Raw genomic sequence first — 27,012 nt, forward strand, 5'->3', positions numbered from 1 at the left:
CGCGTCCTGGGAAAATGGCATGTATGGTCACCCTAGCTAAGACCAAAGTAGCTGAAATGCTGGTAAACTGACGTTGCGCCGGTGTATCCTCTCTTGCAGCTGCAGATGAAGGCGTTTCCGATGGGTTTACACACGCCGCCGTTCTGACACGGGTTTGGCATGCAGACGCTGATCTCGGTCTCACAGTGCCCTCCGGTGTACAGAGCGCTGCAAATGCACGAATAACCTGAGAGAGACACACAAGAGAGATGGGGCTTGTTCATGAATTGCAAAACAATCGTGCAGACACACGCTCACACGCCGGTGGGAAATCGCGTGGAAAATGTCAGTGAGTAAACAGTGCGCTGGCTTTATCAGGTTTATCAGCTCCCCACAAAAACAAACAAACAGATACGTCTGCCAGACACTCCTGCACAAACGACCTTTACAGAGAGGATGTGTACGGCACAACACCTCAACTCCCACAACGCACTGCTCCATTCATCAGAGCCAGTGAACGAGTGAAAGTCAGGCAGAAGAGACGAGGAGAGAAGAGACAGAACGGTGTGAAAATAGAGAATAGACGAGACAAGAAGTAAAGAGATGATAATGAGATGACAAGAGAAAAAAAAAACAAGAGACAGACTTGAAGAGAAAGTAATCGACGGGAAGAGATGACATGGGAAGAATAGATGAGACGAGAAGAGACTAGGCGAAAACATGAGATGAGACTGTATGATGTGAAAATAGAGAAAAGAACATGGAGAACCGAAGAAGAGACGAGGAGAGAAGATGAGACAAGAAAAACAAGAAAAGAGAGGAGAAGAAAAACAAGATGAGATTTCGAATAGACGAGACAAGAAGAGACTAGAAAGGACATGAGATGAGAAGCTTAGAAAGTTGACATGAAGAGACAGAGAAGAGAATAGATGAAAACATGACGTGAGAAGAGACAGTATGATGTGAAGAAAAGAGATGACACAAGATGAGAAGAAATGCGAGAGAAAACACAAGGACCGAACAGAAGATGAGATGAGATGTACTGGTGAGCATGTGGAAAGCAGGCGCTGATTTAATCGTCATAATTTTTGGTCTCCATCAGACGCAGTAGATGTGAATTAGAGCTTCACTCAGCAGACAGAAGCGAGCCAAAACTGAGCAAAGCTTATTAACCAGAGTAATTACATCACAGAAGCAGATTAACTGGAGAGTAACTGAAGCAACCAGGAGGATTAATTATAACATTAAGATGAATCATGGCACAATCCTAAAAACAGACTTTTCTGGAGAGTTAAGCAGGGTTTGGACACACACACATACACACACACACACACACACTCTCTCACCTCCAGATGGCAGGCTGACGCAGGTGGCACCGTTTACATTTCCTCGCAGCTCCAGGACCACGTGATGCCAGTTCCCGTCGTTGACCGGACGGCCGGAGATCCCGATGCTCCTGGGACTGTTGCCGCAATCCAACTGGAACCACAGCTTTCCCTCTTCGATCTGTCAGTCAAATGCAGACACGGTCTATGTTAAATGTGATCACACTGTGAAACAATGGCATGCAAAAACAAACATATAACGTGACCAGTGTAGCGCGATTCCCTAAACCTGAGATTCTCTCCTTTTGTGTCATTCAAACTCCTTTTTTGCCTAAAATATTAAGGTACAACTTTTGGTCCCCCCCCTGAGATTTTAAGCAAATATTTCTATAATTTAACAACAGATTTGCATGTTCATGGTACATTGATTGTATTTATTTTAAAGTTATATATTACAATTTTTCATTTTTATGATATAATAACACACAATCCCCTGCATTTCCTTCGCATTCCCTAAACGATTCTCTCCTTTTGTGTTATTCAAACTCCTTTTTTGCCTAAAATATTAAGGTACAACTTTTGGTCCCCCCCTGAGATTTTAAGCTAATATTTCTATAATTTAACAACAGATTTGCATGTTCATGGTACATTGATTGTATTTATTTTAAAGTTATATATTACAATTTTTCATTTTTATGATATAATAACACACAATCCCCTGCATTTCCTTCGCATACTCCAGTTTGGGAAACTCTGCCCTAAATGAATTACTCTTATGAGACATTTCTATTAATGAATAGTTCAGGGCTCCAGACAAAAAAACAAAAAAACACTTAAGGAGCCATTGGCTCCTATAAGAAACAAAATTAGGCACCAAATTATTTTTTTAAGTGCAACAGAATAAACGTGTTTTATTTCTTTTTTTTCAACACCTTAACATTTCATACTGTTATGTATTTATGTCTCCCATCCTTTTACAGCATCAACATTTGAATCCATCTTGTAGATGTCCTGGGAACTAAATGTCTTTTCCAACTTCAGAACTATATACAGTCACAAAGAACTGTTTATTACACAGAATCTGTGCCAATATCACTGACCATAATTATATCAGCATCACTTGGTCATTGAGTGTAGTTTGGGCTCCTCCTCAAAGCATCCTATAAATGTTGTCATGTGTCACAGCGATCACTCGTGCTACTATAAAGAGCGCCAAAACGGTATTAATTGTTTGAATTTCGTTATGAATCTGGCAGAATTTTAAAGCTGATACTTTGTTTATTAAAAGCTAACAGAGCGCAAAGCTTATTGCGATTATTGGACGGCAAGTGCGCTACAAATAATATGAAGTTCACGCATTAACAGAACATAGCATATAGACTAAAGATCTTGATAACAAGAAGCCATATCAGTATCGATTATAAACGAGAATTATTAACGATATTGTTAATGTCCACAAAGCTGACAGCTTTACCTGTTGCAGTTTGTTCAAGTTGTGCTTTTCCGCACTTTTACATCACACACGCCTCCGTCATTTTCGATCTCTCTCTCAACTGGAGCTGATTTCAGCAGGTGTGCCGTCAGCGCATTGTCTCAGTTTATCACGTCAACATAACAAAAGATGTGATCGCAAAACAAGCAGGAAAAAAGGCATTACATGCACATTTTTAAGTCATAACATGTAAATTTATATAGTCGCCAGTGGCCATCTCAGCAGAAATATCACTCGCAAATTAATATTTTTATTATTTTTATGCGCAGTCTGGAGCCCTGTCTAAGTTTCAAAAGACTTGCTTTGAATCAGTCTAAAAAAAATATTCTGTATAATTTAAAGCATTAGCCGAGAGTTTAAATGTAAAAATATGTAAGCAAATTTAAATGTAAGAACATGTAAGCAAAACAAACACTATAACTAAAATACACCAAAACGAATCAGAATTGAATCAAATCAAATCGAGTTTGTGAATAGGAATCAAATCAGGAAAAGTGTATCAATAACTTATCTTCAACATTTTTTTTTTTAACAAAAAGGCTCCAAAAACAATCGAAAGATCCAACACTCAAAATATTTGACACCAACAGTCAAAATATTTATTAATATTATTGTTTTCAAAGTTTGTGGTAAATAAGATATTTTAAAGAAATTATTACTTTTATTCAGTAAGGATGCATTAAATTGATCAAAAAGTGACAGTAAAGACTTTTTTTAAATTTCAAATATATGCTGTTCTTTTGAACTTTCTATTCATCAAAGAATACTGAAAAAAATGTATCTTGTTTTCAACATTGATAATAATAATAATAAATGTATCTTGAGCATCAAATCAGCATATTAGAATGATTTCTGAAGGATCATGTAACACTGAAGACTGGAATAATGATGCTGAAAATTTTGCTTTGATCACAAGAAATAAATTACATTTTAGAATGTTCAAACAGAAAACAGTTATTATAAATGATAATAATGTTTCATATTATTTCAGTTTTTTACTGTATATTATATTAAGTATATGCAGCCTTGGTGAGCGGAAAAGACTTCTTTTAAAACCATTTAAAAAAAATCTTGAAACTTTTGATTGGTAGTATTCATACCTGTTAACCTCTCAAAAATGTTTTTAAATTTTTTTTTTTAAAGATTTCATAACTCTTTTCACTTGCTTTCTATGTTAAAAAGTCATTAGAGCAAAGTATATGAATGCTATGGACATATAAATGTGTGTTTGTGTGTACCTTCAGCACACTACATGGATCTGCACGCGTGTACATAATGATTCCTGTGCTCTGCAGCGTTCTGATGCGGAGCGCTAACTTCATCTCTCCGCTTCTCTCTCCATCCGTCACTCTGTACTTGATATAACTGTTACCAGAGAAGCTCAGAGAGGTGTGTCCTGAACAACATACACACAAAACATCAGTCACTGAAAAGGAAACGGCTCTTATTGTAAGAAGGTGCCACATTAAATATCACACTTAAAGAGCTTTCACACAGGGGTTATAAGATACCTGCACACTCTCCCAGTTTGCCCGGCGGACACTGGCACATGTACGGCCCCCTGCTGATGTCCGTTCCCACACACTGCATGTCACCGGGACATCTCATGTCCGCACACACCTCCGACGCAGCAGAACAACTCCCGTCTGAGCGAAAGAGAGGGACAAATTACTATTGCAACACAAACAGGCTCTTTTTATAGTGGTGTACAGTTTCCTTGAATTATATGTGACCCTGGAGCACAAATCCAGTCTTAAGTCGCTGGGGTATATTTGTAGCAATAGCCAAAAAAACATTGCGATAACCTGGACCACAGACATTTTTCCAAATTTAAATGACAACTTTCTATTCCTGCTGTTTTTGAGCCCAAGGATGTGGCCCGTGTTCAAGAGAGTCATTTTGTAATTGCATGTTTAATATTAAGGGCTTTTCACATTGCGCTTCACCCTGGGTTAACATCTTTTAAAGATGGAGTTAAGACCACTTTTAACCTTGTGTTAAGGAACATTTGATAGAATGTAGTAATTTTGATATAGAGGTCAAAACTGCTTTTGTATACAGTGAGAATCAACACAGTGCTACAATGATATGGTGACTTGTTTAGAAACTGCCTCGTGACTCCCTCATTAAAAATTGATTCAAACATTTTTTTTTATTTTGTAATGGAAACGGTTTAATGGTTCATGAACAGTCAAACAGCACCATGTAATTGATAAAGTAACACTTGTACCAGAGTGTACATGGAAACATTGCTACAGATTAATAGTATTTGTCCAACCAACAGGCCACAATAAAAAAATTTTTGTCCAAACAATGTGTTTGCACATTTACATGCCGAAATTTAATTTAAAATTATACTAAATGTAGGACCTTTAAAAAATGGCCTTAGAATCATAAATTATGCCAAAATGTCTATTTATATGAATTTACATAAATTCTTGCTAAAAACACAGTGACAAAAGGATAATTTTCAAATAACAATTATGAAAAAGCTTGATCGGTTACATGGCTAGGTTATGCATATCAATGCAAACAAAATTTGCATTTATCAACAGTATAACAAAAGAGCAAATTTGTGCATTTGCACCTTGGATATTTTGTGTAGGAACTTTTTCTAAACACATAAATTTATGTTAATTTTATTTGTGTATTTAGTCACAACTGCAGCACAATTATCATTGAATGAGACTCAATATTATAACCCTAATAAATATGTAAACACGAAAAGAAAAATTCCAAGAATGCCACAGGATGACTTAAAATTACTTAAATTAATAAATAATTATTAATAAATTAAAATAATCTAACTTCAATATAAATTAAAATTACAATCAAGACTGAAATATGTTTCCCCCCCTTAATAACATACTTGTTGAAACTTCAAGAATTACAAATTGAATTGTGGTTAATTAAATATCAATACTTACAGTTTCTATAAACAATTCTATCAAAACAAACAAATTCTATTACTAAAATTCTATTAATTAAATCTATAAATAAATTCTATTCATTTTTTTTGCCATAAATTCTATTCAAATTTTTTTTGTGCTTTTTTTGTCATATTTACAGCACAAATACCATGAATATAGTAACCTATATGCATGGATATTGTGTTCCTCTTTTGTGAGTCATTTTGAATAAAAGCATCTGCTAAACTGTGTTGGAAAACGGGGGCTCTTTAATCAAAAATGTTGAGAACCACTGGTTTAAAATCAACCATAATCAAATAAAATTCAGACACAGACACACTCACCGCTGCACACGCATCGGGTGTTCCTGTGGAACTTGGGCGACACGAAGCTGGTTTTGGTGGAGCTGTACGTGAGCAGACTGTGCGAGTCCAGCGTGATGGTTTGTTCACACTGGGCCTCCCTACAGTCCAGACCCGAGCAGTTCTTATCCAGCACCGCTGAGACTCTCAGAACCTGGTCCAGCTGGCGGCGCGCGGAGCTCAGCTTCTGCGTCACCAACGCCGCCTTGTAGAACCCGCCGCCTTCCGCCGTCTCCACGGCAACCAGCAGGTCCAGCTGCCCCGTGGATTCCACCGGCTGCACACTGAGCACGTGCAGAGCGTCGGGCCGGGGCGTCGCCATGACGCTGGACAAGACGCGTCTGACCGAGGGGAGGTGACGGGATACGAAGTCGTGAGGAGAGACGTGGTCGAAACGGATCGTCACGGCATCGTGGAGCATCTCGGCCGAGGCCTGCTCCACCTGCACGCTCACGGGCACGTTCACAGTGAAGCGGCCGTCTGTTACTGTAGCGTTGAGGCTGTAGCGGCCCGCGTCCAACCCGCTCAGAGCGATGATTCGACCATCTCGAGGACTCACCTGCGAGAGAAAAAGATGGACACGTCAAAAAACACACAATAAGACATCTAATAAAACATATAATTTATACATTATAATTTGTAAATATACATATCTGCAAATTTGGAATTAATATTAATTGTAAAATTAACCTTCTAAAAATGTAAATTAATTTAAAATTGAAGTAAAATTAATTACACTATAAGTCTGAACTTTGGATGTATGCAAATTAATGAATAGTTCTCATTGTAAAAACATCTAAAAGTTTATGTTGAAAAGGTTGAAATGAGAGAAATAAAAATTTGATTTAAAAATGCATGAACTTCAAAGGAGCTTATGACAGTTTTGATTTGAAAACATGTTTTGGTTTTGCATAATACCCATTTTCATTGTTTAAATTACTTTACTATCATTCAAAAATGTTTAAAAATAAAGAATGAGTAGTCATGCATTTTTAATAATTTATAAATCTGTAATTAATTTATTTGAATCTCAAACTGTCTCAAAGTAAATAATTGTGTTATTACTTAAATAATAAACATATTAACTGAATGATGATAATAACTGAATGATAAAATGACTTGAATGATAATTGTTGTGGGGGCTTAGTGGACTAACAAATGGACTTAATCTAAAACATGAGAATGACTGAAGAAAAAACTGTCAAAATATGAATGTGATGCGTGCACAAAGGAAATGGAAAGCATTGGATCACACACTCATATACCTTGAATAGGCTGCTCTGCTGGTGTGTGTGTCCGTAGGTGAGAATATCAAAAGCATCCTGGTCTGTGGCGTGGATCTGACCGATCACACCTCCTGGAAACTCGTCCTCCATGGTTACAATGTGCACGTGTAAAGGTGACGCCACTGGCTTGTGCATGCTCTCCTCTATCACACGCACCAACACGGTCGCCATCGACGACAGGGGCGGCCTGCCTGAATCACTGGCCTATGGGGTGAAACAGTGGACAGTGATTGGCTGAATCAAGCAGCCTTGATGAGCATAAGAGACTTTCAAACATACTTTTTACAAATTTTTGCCCAGAATTTCTCTTTACCTGTACATGAATGACATACTCTGTGCCTTCTGACCTACGAAACACCTGACTGGATGTCAACAGCCCCTCTCTATCCAGTTTAAACCACGCCCCCTCATTTCCTGATAGAATTCGGAAATGAAAAGGCGGGCCGTTGTGGCTGGCGTCCTTATCGATGACGGACAGCTGTAGGACACTTGTTCCCAAAGGCTTGTTCTCCTGTTGATGAGTAAAGCTCACATTAAACGGCCGAAATGACTTGGACGTGATTGGCTGATTTACCTGCCACTCTTAATCTCACCTGTATAACTGCAGTGTGATTGGCTGGAGTGAAGGTGGGCGGGTTGTCGTTGACGTCAGAGATGTCAATGTTGACCTGAACGGTTGAGGACATCGCAGGCGTCCCGCTGTCAAGAGCTCTGACGGACAACGAGTAACCAGCCACCTACAGATACAGAGAGAGAGGTTTAAAACGTACAGAATAAGAGATGAAAAGAAAGTACAAAGTAAAGAGAGATGAACACACATCTATATATTCTCTTTCACTCTGACTGTGTCATAAATAGTTCATGACAGGCTGACGGATGATCTGAAGCTCCATACATACAGAAACACAATCTAGGTTTGGAACTCCTTGCTGTCAGTTTCTCTTCTTTTTGCTATTTCTCATCTGCTTTTCTTCTCTCTTCACTGAAGGCACTGTATTTTAGACATTTGTGACATTTTATTTAAATGTTAAACTCCACTTATAATGTTAAGCACTATTCAGAAGGGATTCGCTTTCTAAATGAATAAATTTTTTCTCTCTCTCTCTTTTTGCAGGGGCGTCGCCATGACGCTGGACAAGACGCGTCTGACCGAGGGGAGGTGACGGGATACGAAGTCGTGAGGAGAGACGTGGTCGAAACGGATCGTCACGGCATCGTGGAGCATCTCGGCCGAGGCCTGCTCCACCTGCACGCTCACGGGCACGTTCACAGTGAAGCGGCCGTCTGTTACTGTAGCGTTGAGGCTGTAGCGGCCCGCGTCCAACCCGCTCAGAGCGATGATTCGACCATCTCGAGGACTCACCTGCGAGAGAAAAAGATGGACACGTCAAAAAACACACAATAAGACATCTAATAAGATTCACAAAATTTAGATTCACCCTATGAAATCAAAATTAGAGTTTTGTTGTTTTTGTATAGTAAATAATAAAAAAATTTTTTTTAGTAACAATTCACCAAAACTATATAAATGAAAAGGCGGGCCGTTGTGGCTGGCGTCCTTATCGATGACGGACAGCTGTAGGACACTTGTTCCCAAAGGCTTGTTCTCCTGTTGATGAGTAAAGCTCACATTAAACGGCCGAAATGACTTGGACGTGATTGGCTGATTTACCTGCCACTCTTAATCTCACCTGTATAACTGCAGTGTGATTGGCTGGAGTGAAGGTGGGCGGGTTGTCGTTGACGTCAGAGATGTCAATGTTGACCTGAACGGTTGAGGACATCGCAGGCGTCCCGCTGTCAAGAGCTCTGACGGACAACGAGTAACCAGCCATCTACAGATACAGAGAGAGAGGTTTAAAACGTACAGAATAAGAGATGAAAAGAAAGTACAAAGTAAAGAGAGATGAACACACATCTATATATTCTCTTTCACTCTGACTGTGTCATAAATAGTTCATGACAGGCTGACAGATGATCTGAAGCTCCATACATACAGGCACACAATCTAGGTTTGTAACTTGCTGTCAGTTTCTCTTCTTTTTGCTATTTCTCATCTGCTTTTCTTCTCTCTTCACTGAAGGCACTGTATTTTAGACATTTGTGACATTTTATTTAAATGTTAAACTCCACTTATAATGTTAAGCACTATTCAGAAGGGATTCGCTTTCTAAATGAATAAATTTTTTCTCTCTCTCTCTTTTTGCAGCTTAGTTACAATTAATGGACTTTATAGAGGATTTACACTGAAAGTTAAAAGAGTGTGTCTACATCATTCTTCACAGTCTTATTTCAAAAGAGCCTGGAAATGATCTGACCCCTTTTAACCATCTATAATTGAACACACTCAGGAAGATGAAGACAACAATGACTTCATTAAGCTAATTGACTTGAGAGTACAAAGGAGAGTCTGCATGTAATCTAAAAATGCTTTGGCGCCATCTAGTGGTTGTAGTTCTATAGCATTAAAGGCAGAGTAAGTGATTTCAGGTAGCCAATGTTGATATTTGAACTAGCCAAATCAAGCCAGATTTTTTATTTATTTATTTACTTTAAATAAAATGTTTAAAATAAACAGGGTGTAAAAAATACATTTGGTTTCAGTAATTTTGTTTTTTAAAGAAATTATTACTTTTATTCAGCAAGGATACATTAAATTGATCAAACGTAACAGTAAAGACATTTATATTGTTACAAAAAATGTCCAATAAATGCTGTTTTTAACCTCCTATTTATAAAAAAATAAAGTATCAAATAAGAAATAAAGACTGAAATAAGACTGCTGAAAATTCAGCTTTTTCAGAGGATTAATTAAAAATAAAACATTAAAATACTAAAGTGTTATTTTAAATTGTTATAACATTTCACATCACTGTTTTTACTGTATTTTTGATAATAATAAACTTCTAAGGGACTTAATTAAAAAAAAAAAGAAAAAAGATCTTAACACCAAACTTTTGAATGAACTTTCTATATAAAAATCTTCTAATAAAAAAACTTTCTAATAAAAATTTCTATTAGATATTATAATTTTTTAATATTCATATTACTATTTTCTAAAAATGAACTCACTTAATCAGTGATCAAAGCATATGCTTAACTAGAGCAAACTCCAAAATCATCATCTCCAGGTTTTTTTTTTTTTATCAGGTTTCACAGGTGTAATGCGTTAATCTTAATCTCATACACATGGAGAATATTTCATATTAAATGAAACACTATGACACTGTCTGTTATTAAAGGCTTTCCTGCGTGGATTTCTGCCGTAAAGGATTTGATTTCTTCTTTTCTTCGGCTGTTCCCAGATCAGTGTCAATTAAAATAAAGTCTTTGTGGGGGTTTTGTCCTATTTAATGCCTTTATTTCTCTCTCACTCAGTTGTCATGGTAACAGTCGCTGTGGCGACGTCCCATGTTCCTCACCGTTTCTCGATCCAGCTGCTTGTTGACTTTGATCTGGCCTGTGATTGGCTCGATGAAGAACTGGTTCTCTCGGTCGCCGCTGACGATGGAATACAGGATGTCGCCGTTCGCTTGGCTGTCGACGTCTTCCGCGGTCACCTAGGCAACCACGACAAATCACCAAATTATAATGTGGATCTCAAAGACACAAAAAAAGGACTGATATGAATTTCATGACCGGTTACCCTGACTACGGTGTCTCCTATGTTAGCGTCCTCACTGATGGACACGCTGTAGGCGTCGCGGCTGAACATGGGGGCGTTGTCATTGACGTCTGTCAGGTTGATGTTCACCATGGTAACAGCACTAAGGGGCGGAGTCCCGCCATCAGTTGCTTCCACTGTAAGGAAATAATCCTTGCAGGACTCAAAGTCTAGCGGTCGAGATACAGAGATGGCACCTGTACGTGGCACAAGGATAAATATGGTACAACTCAGAGTCCATATTATATAAATAAAAATAACTTATAACAATGTTTTTTATATTCTGCACTTATATCATAGGCACTTTCAAACATTTCATTTGATCATATTTGGCCATCATATGAACTTTTGATAATTTTTGGCCATCATAGGTGCATTCAAACATGTTTGGCCATTACAGGCACCAGTGTTGGGGGTAAGGCATTACAAGTAAAGTGAGTTACGTAATCAGATTACTTTTTTTCTAGTTACTAGTAATCTAACACATAACTTTTAAATTTACAATGAAATATCGGAGTTACTTTTTAAAATAAGTAACGCAAGTTACGGCGTTTTCCCATTTATTCACTGACATCTCTCCTGTCCTCGGGATAAGAGAAATTGGGAGTGAAATGCAGAGGCAGAGGTACTTCCTTCAGCCGGAGGCTTATTCATTTCACTTTTGGTGTGAAAGGGCCTTTACAGTTGCCAAAAAAGTTTCATAAAAAGTAATGCAATTAGTTACTTTTTTATGGAGTAACGCAATATTGTAATGCATTACTTTAAAAAGTAACTTTCCCCAACACTGGCAGGCACATTCAAATATTTAATTCAATCTTTATGTTTGCCATTATAGGCACATGAATATTTGATTTGATACATTTTGTCCATCATAGGTGCTTCTAAACATTTTTGGAACATTACAGCATTATAGGAACATTCAGTTACACTTTATTTTAAGGTGTCCTTGTTACAGTGTAATTAAACATTTAAGTACTGAGTAATATTAATGAACTACATGTACTTACTATATGGTTAGGGGTTGGCTTAGGGTTACTTGCATGTAATTATGAATAATTTATTGTTATTATAATAGTAAGTACATGTAACATGTGTAACAAGGACACCTTAAAATAAAGTGTTACCGAACATTCAAATGTTTAATTTGGTATTTAAGCATCTGAGTTCATTCTTTTAGGCCATAATAGGTGCAATCAAATATTTTTGGTCATTGTAGGCACTTTCAAATTCTCAGTCCAATCATTTTTGGCCATGTATGAACATCTGATTTGAACATTTTTGGACATCAGGTACATGCAAACATGTTTGGTCATCATAGGCACATTCAAACACTCAGTTTGATAATTCTTGGCCATTATATGCATGTATAAACATCGGATTTGACAGTTTTTTTGGCCATAACTGACGCAACATAAATATTCAATTCAATCATTTTTGCCCATTATAGGCATGTATGAATGTCTGATTTAATTATTTTGGGCCGTCACAGGTGCATTCAGACATTTTTGGTCATGTCTGAACATTTGGTTTGAACTTTTTTGGGCATTATGAAAAACATAAAAAAAAAAAAAAACTTAATTATTCCAAATTGTGTGTATATTACATTATATATTTATCATCACCTTTGAAATTTCTGTATAGTGTACATAAAAATCTCATGTTATGCATCTCACCTGTGTTGATGTTAATGGTGAAATGGCCCTGTTGGTTTCCGGATCGGATGTTGTAGTAAATATCAGCGTTGGTGCCAATATCTTTACTCGCAGCATAAACCTGTACCACTTCCGTACCCACTGCGACATCTTCAGGAAGCGTGGCCAGATAGTCCCTTCTCTCAAACACAGGCGGGTTGTCGTTAATGTCCAAAACTGTGATCGTTATGTTCGCAAGGGAAGAGAGGCGAACTGGAACACCTTGATCTGACGCACGGACTGTTATACGATATGAGGACTGAACCTCGCGGTCCAGCAAACGCTCCAGAACAACAATCCCGGATGATTTATCAATGGAGAAGAACCCGTCAGCCGAATCAATAAGGGAATAGACCACTTTACGATTAACACCTGCAAAATAAAACACATGCAAAATCCATTCAGTTTTAACTGCATACAGTATAAGCTGCATATTAGCAGTTCTAGGCTAGTTAACTATCTTTTAGCATCTACTACTAACTAAAATTGTACATTTTTTATGCTGTCAAAACTCAAATGCATTAATATGACATGCTCGTACCCAGATCAGGGTCTATGGCTTGTATTCGGGTCAGCAGAGCTTTAGTGGCGGTGTTCTCGTAGACACTAGCGGTGTAATGGGGCATGTTAAACATCGGCGGACTGTCATTCACATCCAAGAGAACCACCACCACCTCAGCCTCACACCACAAACCGCCGCTGTCTGTCGCTCGGGCAACCAGAGAGTATCGCGCGACCTTTTCACGGTCCAGCGCCGCGGCTGTCTTCAGCTCGCCTACAGAACGAAAAAGAGACTTGTAAGCAAACAACAAGGCTATAAACAGGACGTTTCTTCAAACCCGACTCACAAACCTGTGTGTGGATGTATGATGAAGTCTTCTGCTCCAGAACCGAACAGGGAGAACTGGATCTGTGCGTTTGCGCCCGCGTCAGCGTCTGTAGCTTTGACCCGGAGGATTTGCTTATTTATGGCGACATCTTCAGACACGAACACCGAGTACACGGCCTGCAGACACAAACACAGTCATTACACAGCTCAGATCAGCTCCGGGCTTCAAATTCAGGTTGGCTTGTGCTGTAAAGAGTCAAGAGCTTTTCTTTGCTCATATTTTCAGTGCCAAAAATGGAGAGCGGTTTTTTAAACACCGAGGTCTGCAGGACTAATTATCAATTAAGGAACTATTTTTGACCTTTGAAGGCACATTTGAACACTTGATTCGAACATTTCTGCCCATCGTAGGTAAATTCAAATATTTAATTCAGTCATTATATGAATGATCTGATTTGATCGTTATTTTTGGCCATCATAAGTGCATGCAAATATTTTTTTTTGCCATTGAAGGCACATTCAAATGTTCAATTCAATCATTTCTGGCCACCATATATACATTTGAACATTTTCCGACCTCATACAGTATATGCATGCGAGCGATTTTGACCCATCACAAGTACATTCAAACATTCAATTTGGTCATTTTTTGCCATCAAATGTGCATTCAACATTTTTTGTCCATTTTAACATTAAATTCAATCATTTTTAGCCATCATATGCACATATGAACATCTAATCTGAACATTTTTTTGTCCATTAAAGGTGCACGCAAACATTTTTGGCCATTGTAACCACATTCAAACATTAAATTCAATCATTTTAAACCATCATATGCACATCTGACATTTTTGGCCATCGCTGGTACATTTTAAATATTAAATGTAATCATTTTGGGCCCTTAAAGGCATGGAAGAACATCTCATTTGAAAATTTTTGGCCATTGTAGGTACATTCAAACATTCAACTCAATCATTTTTGTCCATTATAGGCACAATTGAACTTCTGATTCGAACGTTTGACTGTCCATCATTGGTTCATTCAAACATTTCTGGCCATTACAACTACATTCACATATGTTCAATTCAATCATTTTTGGGCATCATATTGAACATCTGATTTGAACAATTCTGGCAATCATAGGTGCATCGTAGGAACATTCCAACATTCAATTCAATCATTTTTGTCCATTACAGGCACGTATAAACATCTGATTGTATAATTTTGGCCCAGCATGGGTGCATTCAGACATTTTTGGCCATCGTGGGCACATTTGAACATCTGATTTGAAAATTTTTGGACATTCAAATGCTTTTGGCCATCATAGGCACAGTCAAACTTTCAATGCAATCTTTTTTGGCCATCATCGGCATGTCTGAATGTTTGGACCATAATAGCGGTGTTTCAAGCCTTGATTTGAATGTTTTTGGGCTCATTTGAATCTTTGGTTTTGCAATCAACATGTTGCAATGCAACCATTTTTGACCATTTTAGTTCAAATGCAACTATATCCAAAAACATTTAAACATCTCATTCATGTATAAACATTTCACATTTAATTTCCCCCAAAATTATACACTTATAATGCTCAAAAATGCTATCTAGCTAGACAGCTCACTAAGTTTTGTGACTCAATCCAAATGGCCCCTGCTGGCCTGATTTTCAGTTTGACCTTATTTTAAAAAGGTCACGTTTTAAGCTCAAAGATCATTTCCCCTGCACTGCTTGGCTGCTGTAAGTGTACTCACCTGTTCCAAAAATATTCCTGGCTCTGGCTTGTAATCATTCATGTTTGAGATTTGAAACAGTCAAAAATGCACTAATTAGATTTTGAACCAACTGAAAAAAAACAGCAGGAGAACCAATGACTTCTGCATGTTTCCCCGAATGAACTTTAGGGTTTTAACTCACCGGGTCACAGACGGGGCTGTTGTCATTGGTGTCAATGACCATGACCTCTACGGTTGCCGTGGAAACGTGGAGTCCGTCTGTCGCCGTGACATTGATGAGGTACCGTTCTTGTTCTTCGCGGTCTAACGGTCGTTTAACGTACAGCTTCCACTCTCCCTGAACCAACCCGAGAGCGAACACCCCGCCTCTGTTACCTCCTACACACACACACATACACACAAGAAATTACAGCAGACAGTTAATCTCTCAATAGTCTGTGACTATTTAAGTAACAATAAAATCCACACATGCTCACTTCAAGGATTATCTGCATGTCTTAATAACCTGCATTAGTCCTCTAAGTGATGGCACACTCATTAGTATGAATTATACTAATCAGTTCTTTATATTCACATTTAAATTATCACCACTGCCATCAGTTAGGTCCTCATAACAGCCTTCCTGATTTATCAATCGGACGGCAGCCGTACCTGACTCATTAGGACAGGTCATCTTTTACACCTCAAGCGGAAAGAGGTGAAAAGAGAGAAGAAATGAGAACGAGAGGCTGAGCGAGAGTTAAATGGAAATGACTCTATAATCAAAGCAGCCGCGTTGACAAGCATCCAATTACTGTACACTCATAGTACAAAAACACGCTGCCTTATTCATCTAATAAAGAGTGTAATTTATCTCAGCTGGGGGCTGATAACACAAAGCAGCTTCTATCAGAGACGCGTCAACAAAGGCCTGGACGTCTTCCGACTCCATTTCTCTCATCCCACGCTCTCGCTCATTGGGTTGAGGGAGTATTCAGCATGACTTTCTCATACTGCATGCTTTTTCTGTGCTTTATAAGTGATAGCTTGAAACCTTACATTTGATTTTCTTGCACACAATTTTTTTTTTTTTTACTCATGCTCAGTGGCCCAAAGTATTGGTCATACACAAAGTATTTGGACACTTAAAAATGGACCCTATTTGTCTGAAATAAAATGTTCACACAGGTGTCCTAGCACAGTAATCAAAGGTGTGGTTTATCACATTCAAAATCACATGATATTTGATATTTTTCAGTGGCATAATGCAATATACAGTACCGTAAAAGTTTGGGGTCGGTACGTTTCTTTTTTATTGAAAGAAATTAATATTTTCATTGCATTAAATGAATTAAAAGTGACAATAAACTTGAAATGTTATAAAATATTTCTATTTCAAATAAATGCTGTTCTTTTGAACTCTCTATTTATCCAAAAATAACAAAAATCTAAATTAAGCAGCACTGTTTTTAACATTGATAATAATAGGAAAAGTTTCTCGAGCAGCAAATCAGATTATTAGAATGATTTCTGAAGGATCATGTGACACTGAAGACTGGAGAAATGATGCTGAAAATTCAGCTTTGCATCACAGGAATAAATTACATTTTACAATATATTATTCAATTAGAAAACAGTTATTTTAAATTGTAATAATATTTCACAATATTACTGTTTTTACTGTATTTTTAATCAAATAAATGCAGCCTTGGTGAGCATAAGAGACTTCTTTCAAAAACCGATAATCATTTTAAATGTATAAAGATATCCTGAAGATACATCAAACTTTTGTTCATGTATGGATGCTTGGAAAAAAAAATAGTACACAAAAGAGAGAAAAAAAACCGAAACAAAAATATTGTGTTTGCGGTCAGAACGAATGTGAATAGAATTGTTCTGAATTGCATTACATTAAAATGCAAAAATATATAATACACATATACCACTTACTGATGGTCACATAGCACTGGAAAATAAATTTGATTTGAATTTTATTTTAAATTGTTATAGTTGGTACAGTACTTCATCTGGTCACACACAGACCTTATAGCTTTGAAAATCAACTATATACACAAATACTGTACATAAAATATATCTCTCAAAGAGCATCTTTCTTACTTCTTGTCAAACAATTAAACTCAACTGATGTGTTTCCAACCATTTCCAGTCAGTTCTGGTCGATTAGTGTTTATGCAGTGACCTTTCACCTTTACGAGGCAGCAACATGAAGAGCTATTTAATGGCTGTTAAATCGTAGCTGTTACGGCGGGGATATTCAGCTCTACTCTTAAGCTGAGATACACAGTGCACTGGTCTAACTCATCCTTTATGAACCTATAAATGACTTTCACCAAAGAACCTCTAAATAAAAGTTCAAATGATCCAATTAACTACCATAGAGTAACTGTTTACTGTTTAATTGCTCTGTGCTCTGTTGAACACAGCAGTAAAATACCCTGAGAGGTGAATTTACACACAATGCTCTCGCTTCCTAAAGAGAATAAAGACGTTTGGGTAACTCAAATCTGTTAGTATATTTGTCTCTTTCTTTCCCTCCGGTGTATATAATGATACGGTGTGCAGTTCTCTGAACCAGTTTGTGCCACTGGGCTGTGAGAAGTGCATTAGAGTCTGTTTGACCTTTGAGTTTGTCTTGAACTAGAGGATTTAAACGTTATGAAAGTGTGGACTGTAGGGAAGGAGACCGAGTGAGAAAAAGATAGAGACTATTCTCAGTAGAACACATGCCACCTAAACAAGGGCTCGTGTCACAAAGTTTACTTTAGTTTACATTCCGTGGGCTACGATTTAATTAAAGGGATAGTTCCCTCATTTTTATGTATTAGACTTTCTCTCTGAAGGCTGCATTTTTTGATGCAGTTACAATCAATGGAATTAATATTTTTTACAAAAAAAAAAGATATAAAAACATCATAAAAGTAGACCAAAAGTGCGCCTAACCCTAACCCACTTAAAAATTATACTTAATTTAGATATGTATTTACATATTTATCATTATATTAAACATTGAGACATATATACTTAAGACTTTTTTTGTATTTTATATTTATGCTTATTCACTTTGATGTAGTTTCTTTCTTTTGGCTTTAAAATATGTAAAAAGAAAAGTGGACAAAAAGTGATAAAATTACATAACTTATTTAAATATTTATTATTAATATTAGGATAGATAGATAATATTAAGAATTATTTCTTATTTTTTTTAGATTTTATATACATTTATATTTTAGTTATTTTAGAAATGTAAAATGTGTCCCTTGAATGCAATGTAAGTCATTTTTATCCAAAGTGTCCGCTAAATGCATAAATGTAAATGTAAATCAATATTTAGATATGGCAGAGAAAGACAATACTCAGAAATCAATCCTCAGCAGAACACACACCAACAATAAGCAACTAAACAAGTTCCAGTGTCACAATGTTTACTTTAGTTTCAATGCTGCCGGCTGTAATTTAGTTAAGAGTCAGTGTGCTTGTGTGTGTATGTGTGTGTGTGTGTGTTGTGCCATGCGTGGTAAATCTTGTTAAAAATACTGCTCCTGCTGGTGGGTAGCACAGTCTAAATCATGATCACAGCATAAAAGTTGAGCTTAATCGAAATTCTGTTCAAGCCGAGAAGTGTGTTTCTGTGTGTGTGTGTGAAAAAGCATGAATTATAGAACAAGGCAGCTCCCTAATTCAATGTTATGAGTTTCTGAGCGCCTAATTTACAAGTGTGTGCTGTTTAAGAGCATGTGCAAGGTGTGTATGTGTGTGTTTGTGTGTGCAATCTGTTCCTTGTCACCAAGCAAGGTATTCAACACTTCCTGAATATAAAGGTATATTTAAAGCTGGCTGAGCTAGATGCTGATAAGGAGGAGGTTTATATTTGCCCTTTTCTAAGACGCTATCCACCTAAACTACTGCTTTCGGAAATGTCACTGTATTATGTTCCGTTCGGGAAGTGATGCGCTTCCACATCGCAAATCCCTACCGGTGTAATTTGCATGCAGTTGCATCACAGCTTTATTAAAATCCTTATAAAACGAGTGTGGTTTTGCACTCCAGCAAGAAGTAAGTCTGCGTCCTCCCGCAAAATCCAGCTAGTAGCCCTAGAGCGAATAATCCATTATCAGGAGAGGATGAATGAGGTGTAATTACTGTGGACTTCTGACATTCCATAATAGCGTTGTTCTACATTATGCTTACAAGCTGAACAGGGCTTCAGAAAATCAGGCTATGTTTAGATTGAGAGCACACACGAATACACAGAGATACGGTACATAGCCGACGGTATGACAACACTCAAACTATATGTGCTTGTTGAACATATTCAAAACAATGGGCATAAAAATGCAGTTTTTCTTTATGGATGTCATTTTGTGTATGGGACATTGTCAAGCTGGAACAGAAAATGTATTCTTGCTTCCATTCTACTAAAAATGTTTGTGTAAGGAGACTGCATGGTTGTCGCTTGTACATGTAAATTGTTGAAGCTGAAATAACCAAAACTGTAAATTTTATGCAAAAAATGACTTGAGCTTTTTATATATATATATATATATATATATATACATCAAAAGCATAATATAGTAAGACTTGTTTTCTGAGAATGTATCTTTTTATTTGTATTTTGTCATACAGCACTGGTAGATTTTTATATTTAAAACAAGTGAAAACAGCCGAACAACTATTATATATAACATACAAAATGTACTCTGAAAGAAGTTTTAAAGGCATATTTTGCATTAAAAGATTATTCTGTCATCATTTACATGTCATTCAAAACCCATATGATTTGATTGCTTCACAGCAGAAACAAAGACATTTTGAAGAAAGTTTCAGTTGTTTTGTCCGTACAATGAAAGTCAAGAGTGTCCAAAACAACACCGTACTCCATTGATTGACAAAAAACACCAAGACATTTTTCAAAATATCTTTATTTGTGTTTGGAACGACATGCGGGTGAGTAAATGATGACAGGGTTTACATTTTTATCTGTACTATCCCTTAAATATCTCATGTAGTGTTTCTTCTCAAAAAAAGTAAATTATTTCAAAGGTTTTTCAATATTTTAACTGGAAACTTAGACAAAAAAGATAATTAAGAACATGCTTTTTTGCAGTGTGGAAGGTCATGCAGTGTACATCGATTTTTGCCAGTTTAAAAAGTTCTTACCTGTAATATGATAGGTGACTTGTCGGTTTCCAGGTGAGCTGTCGTTGTCCCGTGTGTTCAGTACTGCCACCACTTCACCAGGTGCATCACTCTCACGTACACTTCCATAGTAACGGGGTTGAAGAAACTGTGGTACGTTGTCGTTGGAGTCGCTCACTGCTATAGTTATTATTGTTGAGGATGACTGGCTAGCAGGATCTCCAAGGTCAAATGCCCAGACTGTAAGACTATGGGCGGGGTTCTGTTCATGGTCCAGCCCTTTCAGTGTTGATATCCAACCAGAGCTGCTGTCAATTGTAAAGTAGGCTCCATGCTCTTCAATGTCTTCACCACCGGAGCCACCAAGCAACCCAGGTGGAGCAAGACTGTAAGTCACCTGACCATTAGCTGCCCAATCAGGATCCAAAGCTCGCACTTGCAGAATCCTAGTCCCAGGAGAAAGACCCTCAGTGACTGATGCCTCATAGTTATCCGACTCAAACGATGGTTTGTTGTCATTGACATCTTGTACTTTGACCTCCACATCTATGGCCGAAACTGCGTCCAAACGTCCCTGCTGCAACATTGCCATCACTTTGAAATGATAGGCCGTTGTCAGCTCTCGGTCCAGTGCTTTGTCTAGTTTGATCATGCCGGTTTCTTTGTCAACCACAAACACTCCATCACTGTTACTCTCTAGAGTCTGTCCGATCACTGCTGAGAAGATCACTGGTAAGGAAGAGTGGCTATTTGAGGTGTGTAGATGCACTGCTCCCAGCACGGAACCAATGGGCATGTCCTCTGGCACAGTAAAGGAGAACTGTGGTTGGCTGAAGGAAGGTATGTGGGCATCGGCAGACAAAACATGTATGTAGACAGACACAAGGGAATGTCTAACAGGTGCACCACCATCAGAGGCTTTAACAAAAAAGGACAGTACAGATCCACGCAAAGGGGCGAAGTTGCCTTTGGTGACAACCCAGCCACTGTCAGGATCAATATCCAGAAGTTCAGTAACCTGCAGGCTGGCTTCGCTGTACAAACTGTAGCTCACCTGTCCATTGGCACCTTGATCTAGATCCCAAGCTTGTACTTGTGTCACAAGGGTACCAGGTTCAACCTCAGACCGCACACTTGCATGGTACTCCGAGGCGCCAAACAGTGGAGCATTGTCGTTCTCATCTAGTACGGTGACCCGGACACTGCAATATCCAGATCGGCCACCTGCATCCACAGCAGCAATGGACAGCACCATCTCACTTCGTTCTTCCCGGTCCAGACGTTCAAGTGTCGTTATTTGTCCACTGCCATCAATACTGAACAAATCCCGAGCAGCATCTGAGAGCAGCACATACCTCACATCCCCAAACGGTCCAGGATCAGAATCTTGTGCCCTGATTGCAATGACCTTTGATCCCACTGGTGCGTTCTCCCGTACATCGGCCTCGTACATGCCCTGGGTGAACTGGGGGGCATGTAGATTTGCTCGCTCTACCCGAATGTGTACTTGTGCTGTACTGGTAAACACTCCATCGGAAACGCTTACATTTAGGGTGATGGTGGAAGGCATGCGCAGCATGCGTCGCTGGCCACTCAGGGTGAGGACACCGGTGGCGGCATCAAGCTCAAACAGCATCCTTTCGTTTCCAGACACCAGGCCATACTGCAAGCGTTCTGCGTCTGAAAGGTCTGCATCAGAGGCCTGGATGCATGTAACAAAGTGCCCTTTGGGTGCCAACTCACTGATAGAGGCTTCATAGAGCAGTTGGTTAAACACTGGAGCATTGTCGTTTGTGTCCGTGACATTGACTGTGACCCAAACTTCGCTGCTCAATGGGGGAAAGCCATTATCTGTTGCCTTGACAAGAAACACATAGCGCTGGATGGTCTCATGGTCCAGGGAGCGAGCTGTCAGAATTAGACCACTGCTGCTGTCGATGTGGAAGTGGTCAGTGCTGTTGGCACGGTCTGGAATGATTTGGTACCGGACAGCTGCATTTTTCTCAGAGTCGCTGTCTGTTGCGAGAACCTGCAAGGCTGCAGTGCCAATCATGGCAGATTCTGAAATTACAGCTTTGTACGAGGGCTGCTCGAAGACTGGAGGGTTGTCGTTGACATCCAAAACAGTAACTTCAACATCCACTTCTGCACGAGCGCCTGTGAGGCAGTCTGTTGCTCTGACGATGAGTCTGTGGGAAGGGCTGGTCTCATAGTCGAGGGCAGAGATGACACTGATAACACCTGTGTCAAATCCAATGGAGAAGAGTGTTCCTGGGTCACCGTGTGTGATTGTGTAAAGGACACTCTGGCCTTCGGGGCTGCTGGCGTTTATTCCCAGAATTGGAGTCCATATTGGTATGTCTTCGCTCACTTTCACTGAGTAGAATGGTCGGTCAAACACTGGCATTGCTCTGTTTACCACTGTAACGGGAAAGGTGACTGAAGAGGAAAGAGGTGGTGTTCCCATGTCACGGGCAAACACCAGAACCTGATATTCCACACTGGAGAGATCAGCCTCGAAAGCTCTCCATAGGCGAAGCTCGCCACTCACACGGTCCATTTCGAAATGTCCCAGTTCATCCTGCAGAAAGTAGTTCACCTCCCCATTTTGTCCTTTGTCCCGGTCCACTGCTGTCACTTGAAATATCGCTGTCCCAGGCTCCGCTTCCACTTGCACAGCAGCATAGTATGGCAATCCAACAAAAACTGGAGAATTGTCGTTGACATCGGTGACTTGAACTCGGACCAGTGCCCTTGCAACACGGAGACGGTCTTCCTCACGGCCTGCTTGTACCAGAAGTCCGTATTCCTCCTTCTCCTCCCTGTCTAATGGGACTCCGACAGTTTCAATGGCACCGGATGTTGGCCTGATGCGAAATTTCCCACCTGCATTCAACAACGTATATCGCAGGGGTTCGTTCAACTTGTTCCCTAGTGCTGTAACGACAGCAACTGTTGTTATGTTACCATTGTTCTCCTCAATGTTGGCATTGTAGGTATTGTGAGTAAAAGCCAGCCCACTGTCCAGAGCCTCATGCACCAGGACGGTAACCAGAGCGGTGCTGGAGAAGCGTCCATCTGAAACACGGACGTTGAAGCGGAATCGTTCTTTGCTAAAAGTACTGTTTCTCACAGTCAACAGTCCAGTGCTTGGCTCAATGCTGAAATGTTCTATGCTGCCATCTGTCAATGAGTAGGTGAGGTCCGACTGGCCATTACCATCAGGATCAGTAGCAGAAACCTTTAGGGCTTCCACACCTTCATAAGTTGGGAGCAAAAGGACAGCTTCATAGGAATCCTGGGAAAACTTAGGTGGGCAGTCGTTAACATCTTGCACCTCAATGGTCACTTCTGCAGGACGCTCAGCTGAGAGTTGTGGATGTCCACTGTCTCGGACGTTAACATGGAAACTGAATGTAGGTGTGGTTTCATGGTTAAGCTGAGCAATTGTCCTTATGGAGCCAGTACCGGCATCTACTGCAAAGAATCGCCTGGCAGATTCTTCCATGATCTGATACACCAACAGGGCATTATGGTTGCGGTCAGTGTCGCTTGCTCGTATGACTAGTGGCTGTCCATTGTCACTCTGCACAACACTGTTAAGCCCGGCACCTTCACTGATACTTCCATGGTAACGCAGCTGTTGGAACACCGGTGCATTATCATTTTGGTCGAGAACTGTAACAGTTATTGTAGCATTTGAGGCCTGTCCAGCCATGTTGCTTGCCGTGACTATTAGCACGTAGGAGGAAACTGTTTCAAAGTCTAGAGTTTTCTGCGTAGTGATCACTCCACTGTACTGGTTAATGCGGAATGTCCGATGACCATTGCCGTGGCGAATGTCATAGGTAAGGGTGGACAGACTTAGAGCGTTCACTGTGATGACTGAAGTTCCAATGGCAACACCTTCTGATATTTCCGCCTGGTATTCACTTTGGGGAAACTTAGGACCAGCATTATCAGACAAGGTGACTGCGATTCGGACGACAGCTGTTGAAGACAATGCCGGAGAACCGTTATCCGTTGCTTTGACAGACAAAACATAGTGACCAATGTTGGACAGGTCCAGCTCCCGAGCCAATGAGATGATGCCCAAAACAGGATCAATCCGGAAAGTGTTTCCTGTGTTCCCTAAATCGAAAGAGAAAAAAGGAAGTGTAAGAAAAATAAGATCTTACAAATCTACTGCATTAGCTTGCATGTTATTGTATACAAGGACACACGTGCCATAATGCAGTGTTTCCCAACCGGGGTGCCGCGGATCGGAACAGCAAAGTCCACTCAAAAATTGAGCCGACAGGAAACATCGATGTAGTACAGTATTGTTTCTGTCTGCAATAACCCTACTGTGTTGTACCATGGTGTGGTATATGGGCAACTCTGGTAAGGCTGCCCTCTCATTCACTGATCTGCTAACCGCTATGTTATGCTCACGTGTTCTGATAACAATAGCTTTCTAGGACTAAACATTATTTGAATAATTGGTAAAAAAATAATATTAAAAATATCTGTATGACATTATATTCTGCAGTTCTTCCCTGTTGTACCGAATATCTATACTTTTCAAATTATCATATCGAAGTTAGAAATTCAAATATTGTGACAAAATTAATTTTGCAGGGTGCCACAAGTTTGTTAAAATTTCCAAAGGGTGCCGCGACTAAAAAAAGGTTGGGAAACACTGCCATAATGCATTAGATTGCATGCTTGTTTGAAATTATGTGTGTAAATAAAATAGTCAAAAATTTGTACACATCTACTTTTCACAATTTTCCTAATTTTAGAATAATAATATAAAATCTTTTAAATTATGAAATTAAAAAAAATTAAATTAAAATGGTCAAAAATGTAACCAAAAAACAAAACAAAAAAAACACCAAAACAAAACCTATATATATAAAATTAGCTTCTTAAAAAAATCCATGTATGCTGGCTTTCTGGCTGCATTTCCTTTGTTATGTGGTCCAGAACGAAACGAAACGAAACAAAAAACAAAACAAAACAAAACATTCAGTCGGTAAAGAAATTAAATATTAAGACGTATTTATCTATATGGATGTAAAATAAAATAAAATAAAATAATAAAATAATTGGTAATGTCATATGTAAACACAAATCCAAAATCAATTCATCCAAAAGTTAAGTAAAGATAATGAGAAATTCAATGAAGTTTGTCCAGACTTTGACAGGTAGTGTATGTGAGCGTGTGCATACCTGAGTCGATGCTGTAATTGATTTGTGCATTTTGGCCCTTGTCCTTATCGAGTGCAGTCACCGTGAGAACAGCCGATCCCAGTGCCGCTGATTCATACACCTGTCCATCATACATCACCATGGTAAAAAGAGGGGCGTGGTCATTCACATCCTCTACACCGATCAGGACACGAGCAAGACTACGTCTGTACGGGAACTCTTGATCCTTCACCTAATATCGAAGGAAAGTAAAGAAGAAAGCAAGAAATATAGAGAGAAATAAAGAGAGCAGTAGGGAGAAACAAAAATTTATCCCCTGTCTGAGAGAGACAGCAATATCCAACACAAGGAAACAGCAAGACCGAAACACACGCAAACTCATACACACAAAACAAACTCGCTCACTGCCAGACGGAGTGGATAACATCTCTCTCCGGATTATAATAACAAATTTCATCTGTTTGCAGGCAGCAGGAATATCCATGTGCTTATTAGATATGCCACTCACTGTCTCTCACCCTAGTCAGGGGAGAGCGGAAACAAGGAGTGATACAGATCAGATCAATAATTAGATCACAGTGGAGAAACGACAGGTGCAGAAGACATTAAACTAGTGACGGCAGCCAAAGCACAAGGAGCAATCTCCTGTTCCTGTCATACCTGCACTCAAGCGTGGAGAGCGTGAAAGAGAGACAGGAGGGAGCCAAATCTGTGGGAATGTATACTATCAACACTAATCAAACGATACCTCTGCTGTTTTATCTATCCAATGCGAGTCACAATGTTCTCTCAAAAATAAAATAAAATAATTTTTAGTTGGTAAAAAAGTATATATGTCGACTGATCTATGAGCCTTACTGGTCCAAGTAAAAAAAAAAAAAAATTATATATATATATATATATGTGAATATATATTTATATATATTTAGTGAAAAAATAATTTAAAATAGAGAAAAATATATAACACAATAAATAAAATTCTAGGTGATTGTTTACTGACCCAAGTCAAAATAATGGTTGCCAAAGCACTGCTATGCAATTCTAAAGAGTTTTAGTGCATTCGTATGTGGTTGCTGTGGCATTCTGGTTATGTGGTATTTTCATAAAAAACTGAATTACCATGATGGTGAGGATGTGCTGTGTTCGGCTCTCGTGGTCCAGTCTGCGAGCCGTGTAGATGATTCCATTGTTGGGGTCGATGCGGAAGAGCCGCATGCTGCTGGGGTCAACGCTGCTCTGGAGGCTAAAGGTCAAACGGTGACGCTCGTCACGGTCAGACGCCAACACCTGAACAACCTCAGTATCCGGGGGCGTGTCTTCTGTGATTGTGATGTCATAGGTAGGCTGGGAAAAAACAGGGGCGTTGTCGTTGTTGTCCAGAACTGTAATGTGGACCTGGGAAAAAAAAAAAAAAAA

General features: G+C 39.0%; 1 protein-coding gene across 1 annotated transcript in view; it reads right to left on the reverse strand.

Annotated features, from left to right (window-relative positions):
• Positions 1-27,012, reverse strand: part of LOC107705473 (protocadherin Fat 3-like) — a 171,035-nt gene that overhangs the window by 14,511 nt on the left and 129,512 nt on the right. The window contains exons 10-26 of the mRNA XM_016508783.1: positions 26,716-26,991; positions 25,618-25,828; positions 20,425-24,534; positions 15,449-15,645; positions 13,561-13,714; positions 13,250-13,483; positions 12,691-13,080; positions 11,000-11,214; positions 10,776-10,913; positions 7,947-8,090; positions 7,667-7,864; positions 7,333-7,557; positions 6,050-6,626; positions 4,308-4,442; positions 4,035-4,192; positions 1,326-1,485; positions 73-226 (exon numbers count right to left, since the gene is read on the reverse strand). Of these exons, the coding sequence (XP_016364269.1) occupies positions 73-226; positions 1,326-1,485; positions 4,035-4,192; positions 4,308-4,442; positions 6,050-6,626; positions 7,333-7,557; positions 7,667-7,864; positions 7,947-8,090; positions 10,776-10,913; positions 11,000-11,214; positions 12,691-13,080; positions 13,250-13,483; positions 13,561-13,714; positions 15,449-15,645; positions 20,425-24,534; positions 25,618-25,828; positions 26,716-26,991 (7,676 nt within the window). The remainder of the gene's footprint in view (positions 1-72; positions 227-1,325; positions 1,486-4,034; positions 4,193-4,307; positions 4,443-6,049; positions 6,627-7,332; positions 7,558-7,666; positions 7,865-7,946; positions 8,091-10,775; positions 10,914-10,999; positions 11,215-12,690; positions 13,081-13,249; positions 13,484-13,560; positions 13,715-15,448; positions 15,646-20,424; positions 24,535-25,617; positions 25,829-26,715; positions 26,992-27,012) is intronic.

This window comes from Sinocyclocheilus rhinocerous, unplaced genomic scaffold, assembly GCF_001515625.1.
Source record: "Sinocyclocheilus rhinocerous isolate Xijiao unplaced genomic scaffold, SAMN03320098_v1.1 scaffold3340, whole genome shotgun sequence".
In the NCBI taxonomy this organism is placed as follows: Eukaryota; Metazoa; Chordata; class Actinopteri; order Cypriniformes; family Cyprinidae; genus Sinocyclocheilus; species Sinocyclocheilus rhinocerous.